Consider the following 16,564-nt stretch of genomic DNA (forward strand, 5'->3'; position numbering starts at 1 on the left):
TCTAAATTCAATCCAGTTGTGGGCCAGAATACTAATGTCAAAATATGGAGACTGGTCAGATCTTAGTAATGGAAGGGACAAAGCTTGGCATTCTCAATGGTGGAAGGACCTCCGAAAGCTATATCAGCAGCCTGAGTTCAATCTTATTCATCAGCATATGGTATGGAAGGTAGGGGGAGGGGAAAAAAATTAAATTCTGGAAAGATAAATGGTTGGGGGATGATTGTAAACTTGAACAGCAATATAATTAGTTGTTCTTGATTAGTGGTCAGCAGAATAGTACCATCTCGAACATGGGAAGCTTCTCTCAAGGCAATTGGTGTTGGGGCTTAAAGTGGAGAAGGAATCTATTTGATTATGAGCAACATATAGTTGTGGCATTTATGGAAGCAATTACTGATATACAAATCCAGCCTCATATGCAGGATATTATGGTCTGGAAAGCTTATCCCAGTGGTATATATTCCACTAAGTCAGCCTACAGATTATTGATGACCAGCAATCAAATTCCAGAGGCCAACATCTTAAAGAGAATTTGCTAATGATAAAAATAAGCAAAACCACAAAAAAATATAGCAACTCTTACCACCGCAACTAAACGTAGACCTTAGTCATTAAACATTCCAAAGAAGTATGCAAATAATACTGCTATGAACATCACTAGCTACAGGCTCACCATGCAGTAGGCATAATCACCATTCGTATTTCATATTTTTAATAGAAGATAAAACACATGACAAAAAAGTTATATATCAAACAAATTTATATGGAAGGCATTTGGAAAATTTGTGACATACCAAACAAGTGCCCCAAACTCCAAAATAATGAGATAGTGAACCAAGCAGGATCCTCATCACTAGTTATCTCTATTGGTGCTCCAAGCAGTCTATAGATTTAATAGAGACAAACTTCAACATGTTTCCGAAGTAAACTACAAATGAAAAAGAGACCAAGCTTACCTCGAACCCAAATAGTGACAATGGCAGTGAGATCTAACAAAATGGCACGAAACTTTAAGCTTTCCTCGTACCTCAGTCAACAATACTGCAACTGAAGACGTATTATTATTATCATCAATAAAGCATGAACACCCAAGGAAACTTAGCATACACGAATTTGACCTACGTATCTCGCGGAGAAAGCTTTGAGCTTTGAGCACCCACGAGTGTTTCAGCACCCTAGTAGCAATAGTGTATGTAGGGTTTTCTTCGAGAGAGGATAATGTGGGTTCTGTGGGGTTCGAGCGACGACAATGTGGGTTTTTCGGCATTGTAGGGGGTTCTGATGGTTCCAGCGAGGACAACGTGGGTTTTCCGGCAGTGTAGGGGGTTCTGTGCGACGACAATGTGGGTGTCGAGGGAGCGGTTTCCGGCAGATTTCAGGCGGGAGGAGAAAGAGAAGAGCGATTTCAGGCAGGAGGATGACAAAGAAAAGAGGGAGGGCAAGGTTTTCGAGCGCGCGCGGCTTGTGAAATCTCAATTTTTATTAACTTATAAACATAACAACATCAGTTTTTTAAGGATAACCGATGTTAACTGAATATAGTTAACCGATGTTAACATCAAATACATTACATCGGTTTTTTAACAAACCAATGTTAGAATCAACCCCTTAACATCGGCTTCCTCAAAACCGATGTTAACTCTATGAAGTTAACATCGGTTTTGCCCAAATCGATGTTACCATATTCATCTTAACATCATGCTAACATCGGTTTTTTAAATAACCAATGTTAACATGAAGTAGTTAACATCGGTTTTGCTAAAACCGATGTTAAGTAACTCCATTTAATTACAAAAATGTCACCGCGCTTTCGTTAACATCGGTTTTAGCTATAACCGATGTTAATAGGGCGATGTAGAAAGCTTTTTTTTTAGTAGTGATCAACTCAAATATAGGGTTTAGGATATCACATCCTTAAAATACATCAAATTTAATTTTTAAAATTCAACCAAATGCATCAAATTTAATTTGAAATCCAATTGGACGGGTCATGAAATTCCCAAAAACATTTGATATAATTTTGGTACGTTAACATCATAGGATTACGGGCAAGTGCAAGTTTCGATCCTTTTACTTCCTATTCTAAATGCAATGTGGCATCTTTAACATGTTTGATACACAATGCAGTACAAGAAGAAGAAAACAACACAATAACTCAAGTTATAGGATAACTTTTCTTGTATATCGTTTGATGAATGATGAACCGCACAAATCTATTAACACCAAATTTACCATAATACTCTTTTTAATTTATCTTAATAGTATGTTTACTTAACTATTTGAAAACAACACCCTCCCGCACCATTCCCATTGTAGTGTGACTGCAAGTGAAAGAGCAAAACAGGATCCACTTTGAAAATGACGAGTTGGTTTGGATTATCGTCTTCTAGTGCATAAAAGAGTAAAAGAAATTCCCCATGTAAATTAAAATGAGGAAGAGTTGCAACCGGGGTGAGAAAACAGAGTGAGACATGCAAAGTGGAAGGATAATTTTTTACTTTTAATTCTGTTATGCAGGACAGTACGTTGATCTCTTATTTAGAGGATAACAAGATTTTATGTTCAAAAACATTCATTAAAAGAATATTAATCTTGTTAAGTTTTAGTTTTAAAGCAAGTGCAAGATCAGTTGGGAAATGAAGATTGCTTGCTGCCGTATAAAAAAAGATTAGTTATATATAAGAAACAGAAAAAAAAACTCAATGCCTTATGCCCTATATATATGGTTGTGTGTATGTAGGATTCTCCTTCACATTTTATACAAACTGTTGCCAAACTAAGCCTCGAATATAATGCCCAATAACTTTACAAACACATCCAATAATGAGTTACAAAAGTACAAAAAATATGGTATTCACCTTGATTTGTGGATTGGCAACCAAAAATCCAAACGAATTGAAAAATGCCTGCCCCAAACGAATTGAAAAATGTTCCTATGGCAACTGCATTGATCACATTGTTACTCTGTCTTCTAACCATCTCCTCTTGGGCATTACCATCACCATCCTATCAAATCAAACGATTAGAGTGGGTAAAATTAGAGGGGTGAGGGAGAAAAAGTTAGTGACAAAGTATCCAGAAAAGAACTCAACGAAAAGCAAGAAATAGACTGGCTCTTAAATACTAATGCAATCTCTCAAGATTCTAAAAACTATTATTCCAAACATGGCAATTTTCGCCAACCGCTATAGGCAATTTGTGAAGGGAGGCCCATCATGGGGCCCATAAGGCACATGGCATGCTTATATGGCAGAATTTCACCCTTTCACCATCTGTTATTGATAACATTGTTAAGAAATAGACCTGGATCCAGATCCATAAATCAGGAAATTGCAGCTTTAATCTCATATCCATACTGAATGAGTATTGAAATACTTGGCATCAAATTCATTGCCTGTGTTTAGTTTAAATGGAATATTCTCTCCCCTTATGCCATTTTTTTGTAGAAACTAGTAAAACAAGAAAGCTATTCACTTACTAAAATAAACTAAAAAATCAACAAAACAAAGTATCAATTAAAAGTTCTATATTTAATTCAATTCAAAAGTTACCCAATGATCTTTCAAATTCTAGTTATAAAATGTAACTTATGTGGGTATAGAGCACAGTGCACTATAGTATCCAAATCCATACTCAAAAATCCTAGCAAGTACTCATCCAATCCAAATCAAATTTTCATGTCTAGACAATTGACTTCCTGTTAGGGAGAAAGAAATCGGGACTCACGAGTAGCGAGTAAGCACGGGCAAGAGAGATAAGCGTGGGGAACAAATCCAACACGGTACAGTAATGGCAACCTCCTCCGTAACCTGTGGGACCTGCATTTGCAAATTTCAAAATGTTTAAATAAAAAACATTTAATAATGACATATAGGATGAAAAAGTTAGATATTAGAATTACTCATCCAATTTTACAAAAAATCGCAATTCATTAAAGCACGTTCAGTGAAATTGCACAAGACCAAAATATCACTGTAATCCAGCCAGTTCTGATCATATTTCACTAAAGCATCACAGTGAATTTAAGGATCCAGCAAAAAAGGAATGAGAATGCATCAAAGTACTATTGAATTCAAAATAAAAATTAAGTGTGCAATTTAAGCTGTGCTGTGATTTCTGAAAATTGCCTTGTAAGTAGTGTATGAAAGCTAAATTACACCTGAAGGTGATGTAGATGTGATGTAACTGGCAAATTAAAAAGATACTCAAGGTCACTGGAATCAATTTAGTCAGACAAACTAAACAACCAATACAAAAACAGTTAAAATTTAATTTTTAAATTGTTAATACCTGCATAAGCTGCATGTTAAATACATCACTAACTGTCATTTTTTTAAGGTCTTGACACCTTTTAATAAATTCATCAAAGGAAGGACATGTCCCAGAGCGTTTAAGATTGTCTTCAAAAATTTATGATTTGTAATATTGAGAAATTTCTTGGGTAAGATAACCATACTTCCTTAGAGTATCACCTAAGCCACTTGTTCTCTGTACATCAAATCCCTCCAATATCTCTGTTGTAAAACAACTGTAGAATGTGGGATTAAAAACTCTGAAAATGGGGTTAATGTTTTGAGTTTTTAGGGATATAGGCAAAGAATTTGAATAAGCTTCACTCAAGAAAAATCTAGAAACCACGTGCAAAATGGCACCACCATAACAAAACATAAGTACTCTATCCACCACATTACCAAATAAACAAAAAAGTTGTTAATGTCAAATTTCTGTATTAAATGCTTTATCACTCACATGCACCAATAAAAATTCGGAAATGATACTTTCAATCTTCAATGCAAAAACTACAAGAAACACAAATGAACAATGCAGTATTCAGAAGCAGCTAATTTACAGTTAAGAGACCAGAGCAGTATACAACCTTAGAAGCACGGATGCAGCCGCGCAGGGGCGTGTCCCACGTTGGAATCGCACTGGATATGGATTCAGACACGACTCGCGTTTGAGTTCGCTAGACACGGTTGGGTCACCAGAAATGCGCAATTGGACACGGCCTACTATTCGGACGCGGTCACATCACCTATTTTTTATTATTTAAAAATAATAATAAAAAAACGTTTACGAAAGAGAACAGACCACCTTAGTTCTCCTTCTCACACACAAAATGAACCTTCTTCTTGTCCTTAACATTTCCTGCTCTGCAAGCAAACCAAACACCATCGTCGGATATGCTAAAGCCTTAAGTTCATTTATAAAAGTGTGTTTTGTGTTAAACAAGTGGCCTCAGATATCTTAAGAAGAGGGGGTTGAATTAAGATATCACAAACTTTTTCTTAAATAAAAATTCTATTTTAATTTTAACCCAAAACCCAAGACTCCTTTCAAAATGAATTACTAAATAATTATGTAAATTAAACTTACTGAACAGAAGCAATAAGCAATAATAAATAAATGAGTTTAAGGGAAGAGAAAATGTAAACTCAAATTTATACTGGTTCGGCCACACCCTTGTGCCTACGTCTTGTCCCCAAGCAACCTGCTTGAGAGTTCCACTATCTTGCAAAAGCCCTTTACAAGTTCTGAACCACACAAGGACAACCCTTCCTTTGTGTTCAGATTGTTTTACAACAAGAGACCCTCGGTCTCTTAATTCCTTTTCAGAAATAAGATGAAGAGAAGAAGAAATCTCTCTTGAAAGAGATAGATTGAACAATGGAGCACTCAAAATAATTCCTTATTGAATTGCAAGTGTATTGGCCAAGGAATTTTTTAGAGGATAAGATAATTTTGCTTTTGAGAGGATAAGACCTTTTCTGTTCTGAAAAACTCTGAGCAAATTCGTGTTCCAAGTCACATATAAATAGACCCTTGATGGCCATTAAAAAATCATTTGAACAGATGTGAATCTTGGAAATTATTTTCTGAAATTCTCCTCTAGTAATCGATTACAAGATTTGTGTAATCGATTGCATTCTTTAAAAATTGAATCAAAACGTTCAATAACTGCTGGTAATCGATTACACATTGTAAAATTTGAATTCAAATTTCTAATGATTGTTATAAATAGTTTCAAATCATTTTGGCCACTGGTAATCGATTACATCCTCTAGTAATCAATTACCAAAGAGTAAATTTCTTGAAAAAAACATTTTAACTCATATTCTTTGGCCAAACCTCTTGCTGTTTAAACTTGGAATTCACTTCCTAAATCACTAGAGATCTTCTTGATGATGCATCTTGAATTAAACTTGAGAAGCGCATGATCATATGGCATCATCAAAACATCAAAGTCAAAGTCTTTGCTTCTACAATCTCCCCCTTTTTTATGATGACAATTAAATTCCTGAAATCAAGATACAAGATAGAATATATGCACGAAATAACGTTACGTTCACTCATTCCATACTCTCCCTATGTTTTGGAATTAATGATCTCTTGATTTCTAAGCTTCTAAACCACCCCATTTCTCTCACCCTTTGGCAACATCAAAAAGCCAAAGTACGTGGTAAGCAACACAAGGCGGATGAATAATAATCAAATATAACTAAAGTTCACATAATCATTCATAAGTCAAAAACCAAATATAATCCAGTCATAAAATATTAAGTGCCAAATACCGAAATATAACTAAAGTTCAGAAAATGATAATGTAAAAAGCATAGCCAAATACACGGCTTAAAATAAAAGATAATAATAATCTAAAACTAGGAAGGTGGTGGAAGGTCAAAGCACCGACGAAGATAACTCACATCCTCTTCAAGCTGGGTAATGCGGGTATCTATTCCTTCAAAGCGACCATCCAAGGAATCAAAGTGTTCGCCAACATAGGTGTGGACGCCCCGTAATTCCGAAAGAACTTCATTCATAAGGGCTGAGGAATCATCTCATTGAGGCAGAGGAGAGGGAGTACGTTCGTCTTATGGAGGTTGAGCGTCCTTTTTTAACCACTGTCCGTCACGATCCTTACGGTAACCAAATGAAGTTACTGCACCAGCACCAATGGCAAAAGATCGCTTGACTTGAACAAAAGGTTCATCATCAAGAGGAATTTGAAAATGACTGAGAAAAAGGGTGACCAATTGAGGATACGGAAGAGGTGCATTGGCCCGTAATGTCTTATTCATTCGATACCTAAGAAAGTGAGCCCGGTCGATCTGACGACCGGTAAGGAAAGTCCACATCAAAATCAAGTCCTCCTTAGAGGCTTGAGCCAGATTAGAAGAACAGAGAAGCAAAATTCTAACTATGATATAGTGCATGATGCAAAAATCAAAGGTTAATGATTCGGCTAGCAATCTACCGGTCATATCAGCTTGGTCATTACATACCATGCGGCGAGCATCATGACTAGAATAGTCAAACTTCCAGTCATCAACAATGGTGCTCTCAAAAGGTGCACCTTGACTGGGTAATTTAGTTAATAAAAAGAACAAAGATTGATCAATGATCATAGAAATACCATGCACCTCAGAGCGAATTATATCATCCTGAATTTTTAAATTACTGTAAAAGACTCTAACTATTCAGGATAATAAGGCAATTTTAAGGACATAAAATCAACTAATCCAAAGTTTTAAAACACTTGATAACAATCAAATGTCTCATCATTAAAGAAGTCTATGTCTAGGTACTTAAGGTCTAAGATGATCCTAGAAGAAAATTGAGAAGTGTACCATCACTATTAGAAAATATGCTTTCTACATCGGTTATTTATGACTTTCAACATCGGTTTTTGAACCGATGTTGAAAATACCGACGTTAATAGTATTATCGTTAACATCGGTTTTTTAAAAACCGATGTTAACGTAAAATTACCAACATCGGTTATATAAATAACCGATGTTGCTAATATGAATTACACCCAAAAAATGTATATTAATGTTGAAAGTTAACATCGGTTTTTCAAAAAACTGATGTTAACGAATGTGTTAATGTTGACAGTTAACATCGGTTTTCTGTAAAAAAAAACCGATGTTAACCAATGTGTTACTATTGACAGTTAACATTGGTTTTTTACAGAAAACTGATGTTAATGTTAGTTAACATCGATTTTCTGTAAAAACCGATGTTAACGAATTTGTTAATGTTGACAGTTAACATCGGTTGTTTGTAAAAAATCGATGTTAATGAATGTGTTACTATTGACAGTTAACATCGGTTTCTTCAAACAACCGATGTTAACGAATGTGCTACTATTGACAGTTAACATCAGTTTTTTCAAACAACCGATACTAACTAACGTTAACATCGGTTTTTTGTAAAAAAAAACGATGTTACCAATGTGCTACTATTGATAGTTAACATCGGTTTTTTCAACAAATCGATGTTAACGAATGTGTTATTATTGACAATTAACATCGGTTTTTTCAAAAAACCGATGTTAACAAATGTGCTACTATTGATAGTTAACATCGGTTTTTTCAACAAACCGATGTTAACGAATGTGTTATTATTGACAATTAACATCGATTTTTTCAAAAAACCGATGTTAACAAATGTGCTACTATTGATAGTTAACATCGGTTTTTTCAACAAACCGATGTTAATGTTAGTTAACATCGGGTTTCTGTAAAAAAACCGATGTTAACGAATGTGTTATTATTGACAATTAACATCGGTTTTATCAAAAAACCAATGTTAACGTTAAGATCGATTTTTTGAAAAAACCGATGTTAATGAATGTGTTATTATTGACAGTTAACATCGATTTTTTATAAAAAAAAAACGATGTTGTTTTTAGGAATTTTTTTTAAAATAATGTCTCTGTTTTTACAAAAACAAAAACCAAAATTTAACCTATAAATTTAAAATCAGACCACACAGCACACAACATATATCATTTGCATTCTGCTTTCAAATAGGTTTTAGCAAAAAAACTAGCTATCAACAAAGGTTATTCAATGTTAAGATGAAACAACAATTGTAAAAAATGTAATGCAAAGTATGTAAACTAATTAAGTAACCTAAAGTTACATAGTTGCCTAACATCCTATGTTTGATTTCTAACTTTTAGATAATAATGTGCCCATTAGATGCGAAGCGCCTTGAATCTCTCTGCTTCCAATGGTCTAACTTAATTAAAATACTGCATGATCAAATAAAAAAATAAATTAATAATGTAATAACAATTATAAGAAAACCAACTTTGTTTGAAATAAACAATTACCGTCTCCCAATTATTCCTGAAAGATCCTAAGATTATCATGGGCATCCAGTGCATCACGTAGTAGCCACATTCAGTGATTCCTTTTTGTCTATTACACTAAATACATAATGAAATTTGGATATTAATTAAACGTTAAATACAATTAGTGTACACACACATAAAATATATATAAGTAGAACTTTTATTTAAATCACATACCTTAACAACAATCCACCTAGTAGCAGCCTTAGATTTAGGTTGTGGAGTATCATCAAGTCCTTTCAAAGCACTAGTGTTGAATATGAGGAACATTAAAATATTGATGTTGTTGAGTTAAGCCAATGAAAATGCATTGAAAACAATATTGACCTGTTAATTATTCTCTTAAGGTAGTTGTCTGGCCTGTTATGTAAAGAACAAAACCAAACAACTAGGTTTTCCTTAGGCAGAATGACGACCATTTGCCAGTGTCCACTGCAGTAGAGACAAATATGGGTTATTGCAGTAGTATAGATTATTTAAATTCAATTGTTGTGTTTGACTTACCCAATCAGGTAGGCTCCAAGGTAAACATCTCGTTTTGAACTCTGTATCCAACTCTTGATGTAACTTTCGGATTCAAATTGTGATTGCCCAGATCTCTGAATGGACTGTGGCTCGAGGAATCCATACATATTAGAATGCCCCGCTCGCACACTTGTCTCAGTCAGATGGCTGTGTTGTTAAGCCAAAGTTAATTGTGTATGAATTTAAAACAATTACTTTGGTAATTAACAGTAATCTAAAATGACTTACAGAATCCACAACTGTATAACAGATATGCTGAGACATTGACCACCGTGTGCAATTTCAGAGAGATCTTTGTGCTTTATATACAACGGGAAGTTTTGATTAAACACCCCGAATATGGTAACATCCCACATAACCTGGAGAGGCTTCAAAAACAGTTGTGGGATGGTCAATGTCATCAGGTACAGGGGATCATCGACCTCTTCATCCGGGCTTTCTGAAGGTTTTGTTGGAGACACAGCTGCCTGTTGATCAAACATAGTTAATTAGCAAGTTTTGATTACAGTGAACAAATTAATTGAAAAAAATAAACATATAATCAGAGTAAAATACATGTTCTGATAAACGCTTCACAAGATGTGTTGGCCAAACAAGGAAGGTGTTAAGTGCCTGCCCCACTAAGGTAACCTCGTCAGTGGGTACAGGAACGAAAGCCTCTGCATCTTTAACCTCCTCAACACCAACCTTGACTTGGCCATGCAACAAAGGGATGTTGTGAACTGTTGTGGATCCCTCATAAAGTCTTCCTAAGGCAACCAGGCGGGAAGGATTTTCTTCAATGTATAGCCCGCATTTGTCTGAGTCACACGTCCCTGGATCGTTCCTTGAGGGAGCAAGACAACAATCCTTTGTGCTGACACGAGGACCTGAGGGACCAACCTCTGGCTCTGGAGGTAATGCAAGTCCCTGTGATTGCATCTGAGATTGAAACTGGGACTGCATCTGGCTGAAGGATGCCATCATCATTCGAGTCACTTTTTCTGTGATTGACTCCTCCAGTTGGTCTCTGATTTGTTGGGTCAGCTATTCTAGGTCTTCAAGAGGCATGGAGGAAGAACTGCGGGATGTTCGTGAAGCCGATCCAAAGTATTGCTTTATGGTTACACCGGCTCCAACAGCACGAACACGACTAGGGTGCTCTGGTCGCCCAATGGCAGCAGTCAGGATATCCTGACGTCCATAGGGGACGAACGATCCCTGTGACGCCTGCTCGTCCAAAGAATCTTGTACCGAACACATATTTGTCCAAGGAATTCACAAAATACACAAAGATAATTACAATTATTAATTAAAAATGATTTACAATCCTGTCAGCTATTTCCTTTGCTGCCTCAGACGTCATCTGTCCAGTTTTCTTCGTGCGGGCCATCTTCCATTTCACGTGGCGTCTGATGGGAGATGGAGGGTCAATGATGCTCCCAGTGCTTCCAGACTAGGCAGCTTCTTCTAGTCTTTTCTTTGTCTTCTCATCCATGAGCTTTTCATTTAAATATTCATAACCCCCACGAGACAATACGTGGGGGGCAGTGTTTTGCTTCTGGGAGGCCTGTGCCTTTTTCCGCACATCCTGCAAAAGTTTAACATTAATGAAAATGATTATTACAATAAATTATAAGAAGTGATTTTGTTGTGGAAAACAATTAAAATGACAAAGTACATACCTCCCATGAGGGGTCTCTACGGGTCTGACAAAACTGGGCCCATTTCTCCTTGCTAATGCCATATTTTTCACAGACAATGTCGTCCACACCGTCCTTGTCGGCTGCAAGTGCCCATTTCCTAGTCAAGTCAAATTTAAACTGCCTCCAGCGCTCGCCGACAATCTGAAGAATTTTCTTCTTTGTCCTACCGTCAGAAGCTTCAGGGATTTCAAATTCCGTCTGACAAACAATAAATTAGGTTTTATTGTAAGTAAATAACAAATTTAGACTATTAAAGAAAATCAACGAAGAAAACTCAAATACCTGAATATCCTCCCATATCAAATCCTTCTGAGCAGTAGGGACTTCCTTCCAGGTGTCATATGTGACGTCGACCTTATCACGAGCGACAATCTCCAAATATGTTCTTAATTTCTTCTTGTGGGGACCGTCGGCCTTGCCGGTAGCAGGATCGACGTTGACCAAACCTATATAGCATCCATTGAATCCAGCCCTTTGATAGATCTACAAATAAAACAACTTTTGGGACATATTTTTCTTATAAATGATTGGCAGTTAAAGAAATAATTTAGAAAGATTTACAGAGCTTACTGAACTCAAGACCCGAAAAGGATTTCTTGGACAATTTTTATCAGTAGTAATAAATTAATAATAAGATAAGAAACCTCAAATTGAACAAGCATTTTCTCATTCAGGACTAGCTTCTGTTGTTTCACACCAAAGAGGATACGAGTACTTCCTCCTGAAAGCTCTATACCCAAATATAAAATCAATTCAGCATCATATGTAACAGCCTAAGGAACTAGACTTTCGCAATCACATATTGCGCTTCAATTTCAGCCCAATACTCTTTGGGTTACAGCCTTAAAATAAGGAGTTGGAATTCACACAATTTCTTCAAGGCATATTTGCCAGGTACACTATTTTTCTTTTCTTCCCAAGTACAAAATTATTAAATGTTAGTTATTAAACAGAAAACTACTTTGGGACATAACTAATATTATTATTATATTTTAACTTTTATTATCAACTATCAAATATATATTATATACAATATATTATTAGGATGACTTAATTATCAAAATGGTCACCAAATTATTTTAAATTTTTTAATTTTGTCCCAAAATTTTTAGAATGTTCAATTTGGTCCCAAAATTTTTAAAAGGTTCAATTGGATATTCAAGTCCTTAAAAATGAATTAATTTGGTCCCTAAATAATTTTAAATGGTTCAATTTGATCCTCAAGTTCATAAAAACTTGAGAATTAAAATAATTTATTTTTTAGTACTTGATGATCAAATTGAATCTTTTAAAATTTTGGAACCAAACTGAACCATTCAAAATAATTTAGGGACTAAATTCATAATTAAACATATTGAGATCAAAATAAAGAAGTATTTGTAAAATTAAACACTAAAGATAAAATAAAAAAATCATTTAAATTGTGGCTATTAGCAGAACGATTATTAATTACAAAGGGCAGACATATAAAAATCATGGCTATTAATTAATCTCATGTGGTAGTAGTACTATACGAATTCCAAAGCAAGTATTCCAAAATATTCTAAATCATACACACGTAATAAAAATACTACTCATCACACGTAATAAAAGTACACACGTAATATTCTAAATCACACGTATTAATTAATCTCATGTGGTAGTAATAAAAATACTACTAAAATTATCAATTCTCCTTTATTACCAGTGGGAATAAAAAAAATCTAAGATATGAAGGGCTTTAATTACATGCACCTCATAATTTCAATCTCAATACATCATCATAACAAATAAAGGATTTTACACACACTTCAATTATACACGTATAAAGCTTATATAAAAATCATAAAATTAATTTCATGACTCACACTATACAAGGTTTATAATTGTAATGATATGTTCTAAATTTCCTCAATAATGTTGACGAAACATTTGGATGAAGGCCAGAGATATTACATTGAGTTGGAAGTACACGTTGTCCAGGCAGTTCCAAAGTAGGCACAATTTTAATCCATATATATGCTCTTTCTACTTTGCAATTAATTGAATAAAGCCCAAGATTTTAAACTACAAAAAATGAGGCTGACTGAGGAAATTACCAATTAAGCCAAGTGTTGTCACAGTCACCAATCTGAAATTTCCTTGGTTTTGCCCCCTTGGACTTCAGAGACTACGATTGGTTTTGCCCCCCTTCACAGTAATCAAATGGACAATACCACCGTTAATACCCTTTTTGCAAAGGAGAATCGAAACCTTTTTGCAAAGGGCACATCCAATCGAACACAAAACATGGAAAGAAAGAATAAGGTGTGTGTGCAGCGAAATCGGTAACGGAGAAAAAAAAACTGACCTAGCGAAGCTATGAGTGCTACTGCGATGGCGGAGAAACTGACCAAAAGCGAACCTTTGTGTGCTGTGTGAGGTTTAGGGTTTGGGAGTGAATTTTAGAGAACGTAATTGTTGCTGCTGCTGAAAAAAGAATATAAAACTTTTGTTTTCCTCTTTGACATTTAGTTAATTGCTGCTGCTGTTTTGTTTTTTTAATATCCTTTTCCTTTATGTTGCCATTCACTCGAAAATAGAATATACATTTAATATATGTTTGGCAAGTATTTTTAGCTAACATATTAACTAAAAGTACAATAAAAATAATTTAATTAATTAAATATAAAAATAAAAGAAATAAACATATGCAAATTGAGTATTAGTCTATTAGGTTAAAATTGTAAATTTTTAAAGAAAAAATACTAAAGTCACAAAAAAAATAAAATTATGAATCAATTATTAAAGAAAAAATAAAATAAAAATTTAGCCTAATCATTTTAAACTTCATTCTTTTTGTATGTTTATGAGTATAGTGTTGAATTTTCTATTTCGATAATTAATAATGTGAGTTAATTTTCTATTCCGATAATTGAATTTGTTTCAACTTTCAATATTTTTTTGTTGTTGTTTTTTTTTCTTGAATTAAAGATTAGCTTTTTGTTTTAGTTTTTCAAATGACTTATAATATAATTATAATTATCTTAAAATTCATGTTTTTCATTATTTGTTTTTATGAAACAATAGATAGAAATAGAATTTAAGGTTTTTGGATGTATAAAACTAGTGCCCATACCCCGTGTTACTCAGATACTTTTTTTATTTTATAAATTAAAACATAAATAAATTAATATATATATTGTTTTTTAATGACAACTTTTTATCCAAGCTACATGATTACATATATTATATTTTGTCAAATACTTTTTTATATATAATATTTTTAGTATTAAATAATCTTTGATTATCTTCATCGCCACATATTAATATCCAGGTATATTTTTTACTTTTAATACGATAACATATAATTGTTCATGAAAACACGTTTAGGGATGTCACCATACCATTATCAATTAACAAGTTCATTATGTTTTCCACTTTTGACATAACCCATTAAATTTTCCTACATGAAAGAAAATTGACATTTCATGAAAATAATTTAATAATTTGTTAATAAATTAATTGATATTTCATTATGTTTTATTTTGTTGGCGTGTTTTGTTCCTCTTGAGTGTGTCTGGTTACCAGACCTAATATGCTCTTCCTCTTCTCAAACTTAGTTCGTGAATTAAAATTTAAAGTTTTATTAAGTAAATCTAAAAAAAATTATTTAATTGAGTATTAAAATAACTTCTGACCAAAAAAATTCATCACTATTTAAATATAATTCTTTTTCTTTGTTTCTTCTTTCCTAAATAATTTTTTTTATTAAATTTATTAACAAAAAATTCACATAATTAACAAATGAGGTTATAAATAATAAAAAAATGACAAATGTAATAAAAATAAATTACATGTGGATTATAATTAACTCTAAATTTAAAGACTTAAAACATAATTTTCGTGTCTCATGAAAATATTTTTATTTTTGTTCTAAAAAATTTGTTTAAAAATAATGAAAATATTATTTTGTTTAAATCCTACAAATATATAAGACAACTATAATTATTTAAATTAAACCACTGTAACATATACTTTCAATATATCAAATTAATATATACAAATATTTTAATTTACTTTAAATTTAAAAATAATACGATAATAAAAACATAGTAGGATTTCATAGAATTTTTAAACAATATTCTCCATTTACCTTTTTAAGAAGAAAAAAACTAATTTTTATTTTTATAATAATTAAATAAAAATATATTAATAAAAGATTTTAATTTTTTTATGATATAATTTTTTTTACCAACATTTTATAAAAATTCTATAAAAGTTAAACTCTATTATTAAAAACAGTTTTTTTTATATTTTCAAATTAACTAATATCAAATAATTTATATAAATGTGTGTTATATTTAATTGATAATCATGAAATAATAAAACTAAAATTAAAAAATTCATTTTAAAAATTTAGTTTAATTTTTAAATGCTTACCTTTTGAATTTATTATTGTTTACTAATTATTTTATTTTTTAATTAAAATATAATTAATAACGCAATATATGATTTTTTTAAATATATAAATAATTAAAAAAAAGTTTGTATTAACTTCGTTATTTGAAAACCGATGTTAATAAAATATTTGAATGAATAAAATTAAAAGCAATTTTCTGTCTACGTAACGTTCCACGGGTTAAGTGGCATTAATTATCCACTTTTGACAAACTTGGCTAGTTAATTTATTATGTTTTCTTGAGAGAAAAAAAAAATAATTTTTCTTCCCTATTTATGTAAGTGCCAACGCAATTAATTTGTGTAAGAAAAAGAAGAATAGAAATATGACCTGTATCTCGGGGAGCAAGCCACTTGTGTTGCAAACAATGATGACGGAAATTGCACCAAAAGCATTGAACACCTTGCTCATGACTTCACTTCCGCTAATATCATAATCCCTAATCGAATTTGATCTCCCTTCCAACCACAATATATAATTTAACGCTAGTTATTATTATGGTTTGAGGACAAGTTTGGTGAGAACAGTTAATTAATGTAGTAGTATTTTGAAAGCGAATGCTTAATTACCATCTTTGATTAAAAAAAATCAGAAGAAATATAATATATGTAAAACAATCAGAAGAAATATACTTTTTTATTTTTATAATAACTAAATAAAAATATATTAATAATAAATTTTAATTTTTTTTATGATATAATTATTTTCACCAACGTTCTATAAAAATTCTATAAAAGTTAAACTGTATTATTAAAAATAGTTATTTTTTTTTCAAATTAACTAATATCA

At 32.6% G+C, this 16,564-nt stretch overlaps 1 protein-coding gene and 2 long non-coding RNA genes across 3 annotated transcripts; all 3 read right to left on the reverse strand.

Moving 5' to 3' along the window:
• Positions 1 to 8,899: 8,899 nt before the first annotated feature.
• LOC114408142 lies at positions 8,900 to 9,367 on the reverse strand. Its single transcript, XR_003665829.1, has 3 exons — positions 9,323 to 9,367; positions 9,125 to 9,220; positions 8,900 to 9,043 (listed from the first exon to the last, which is right to left on the reverse strand). It is a non-coding gene; the product is annotated as an uncharacterized LOC114408142 (long non-coding RNA).
• A 10-nt stretch (positions 9,368 to 9,377) lies between these two features.
• LOC114408143 lies at positions 9,378 to 10,266 on the reverse strand. Its single transcript, XM_028371243.1, has 3 exons — positions 10,226 to 10,266; positions 9,899 to 10,137; positions 9,378 to 9,817 (listed from the first exon to the last, which is right to left on the reverse strand). Exons 2-3 carry the CDS (start codon positions 10,069 to 10,071, stop codon positions 9,646 to 9,648), a joined length of 345 nt encoding a protein of 114 aa, XP_028227044.1. The 5' UTR covers positions 10,072 to 10,137; positions 10,226 to 10,266; the 3' UTR covers positions 9,378 to 9,645.
• A 930-nt stretch (positions 10,267 to 11,196) lies between these two features.
• Positions 11,197 to 13,845, reverse strand: LOC114409532. The gene is made up of 5 exons (XR_003666108.1): positions 13,685 to 13,845; positions 13,434 to 13,524; positions 11,638 to 11,838; positions 11,335 to 11,553; positions 11,197 to 11,240 (listed from the first exon to the last, which is right to left on the reverse strand). It is a non-coding gene; the product is annotated as an uncharacterized LOC114409532 (long non-coding RNA).
• Between the last annotated feature and the right edge of the window lie 2,719 nt (positions 13,846 to 16,564).

The sequence above is a fragment of the Glycine soja genome, chromosome 4 (genome assembly GCF_004193775.1).
Source record: "Glycine soja cultivar W05 chromosome 4, ASM419377v2, whole genome shotgun sequence".
Taxonomy (NCBI): domain Eukaryota; kingdom Viridiplantae; phylum Streptophyta; class Magnoliopsida; order Fabales; family Fabaceae; genus Glycine; species Glycine soja.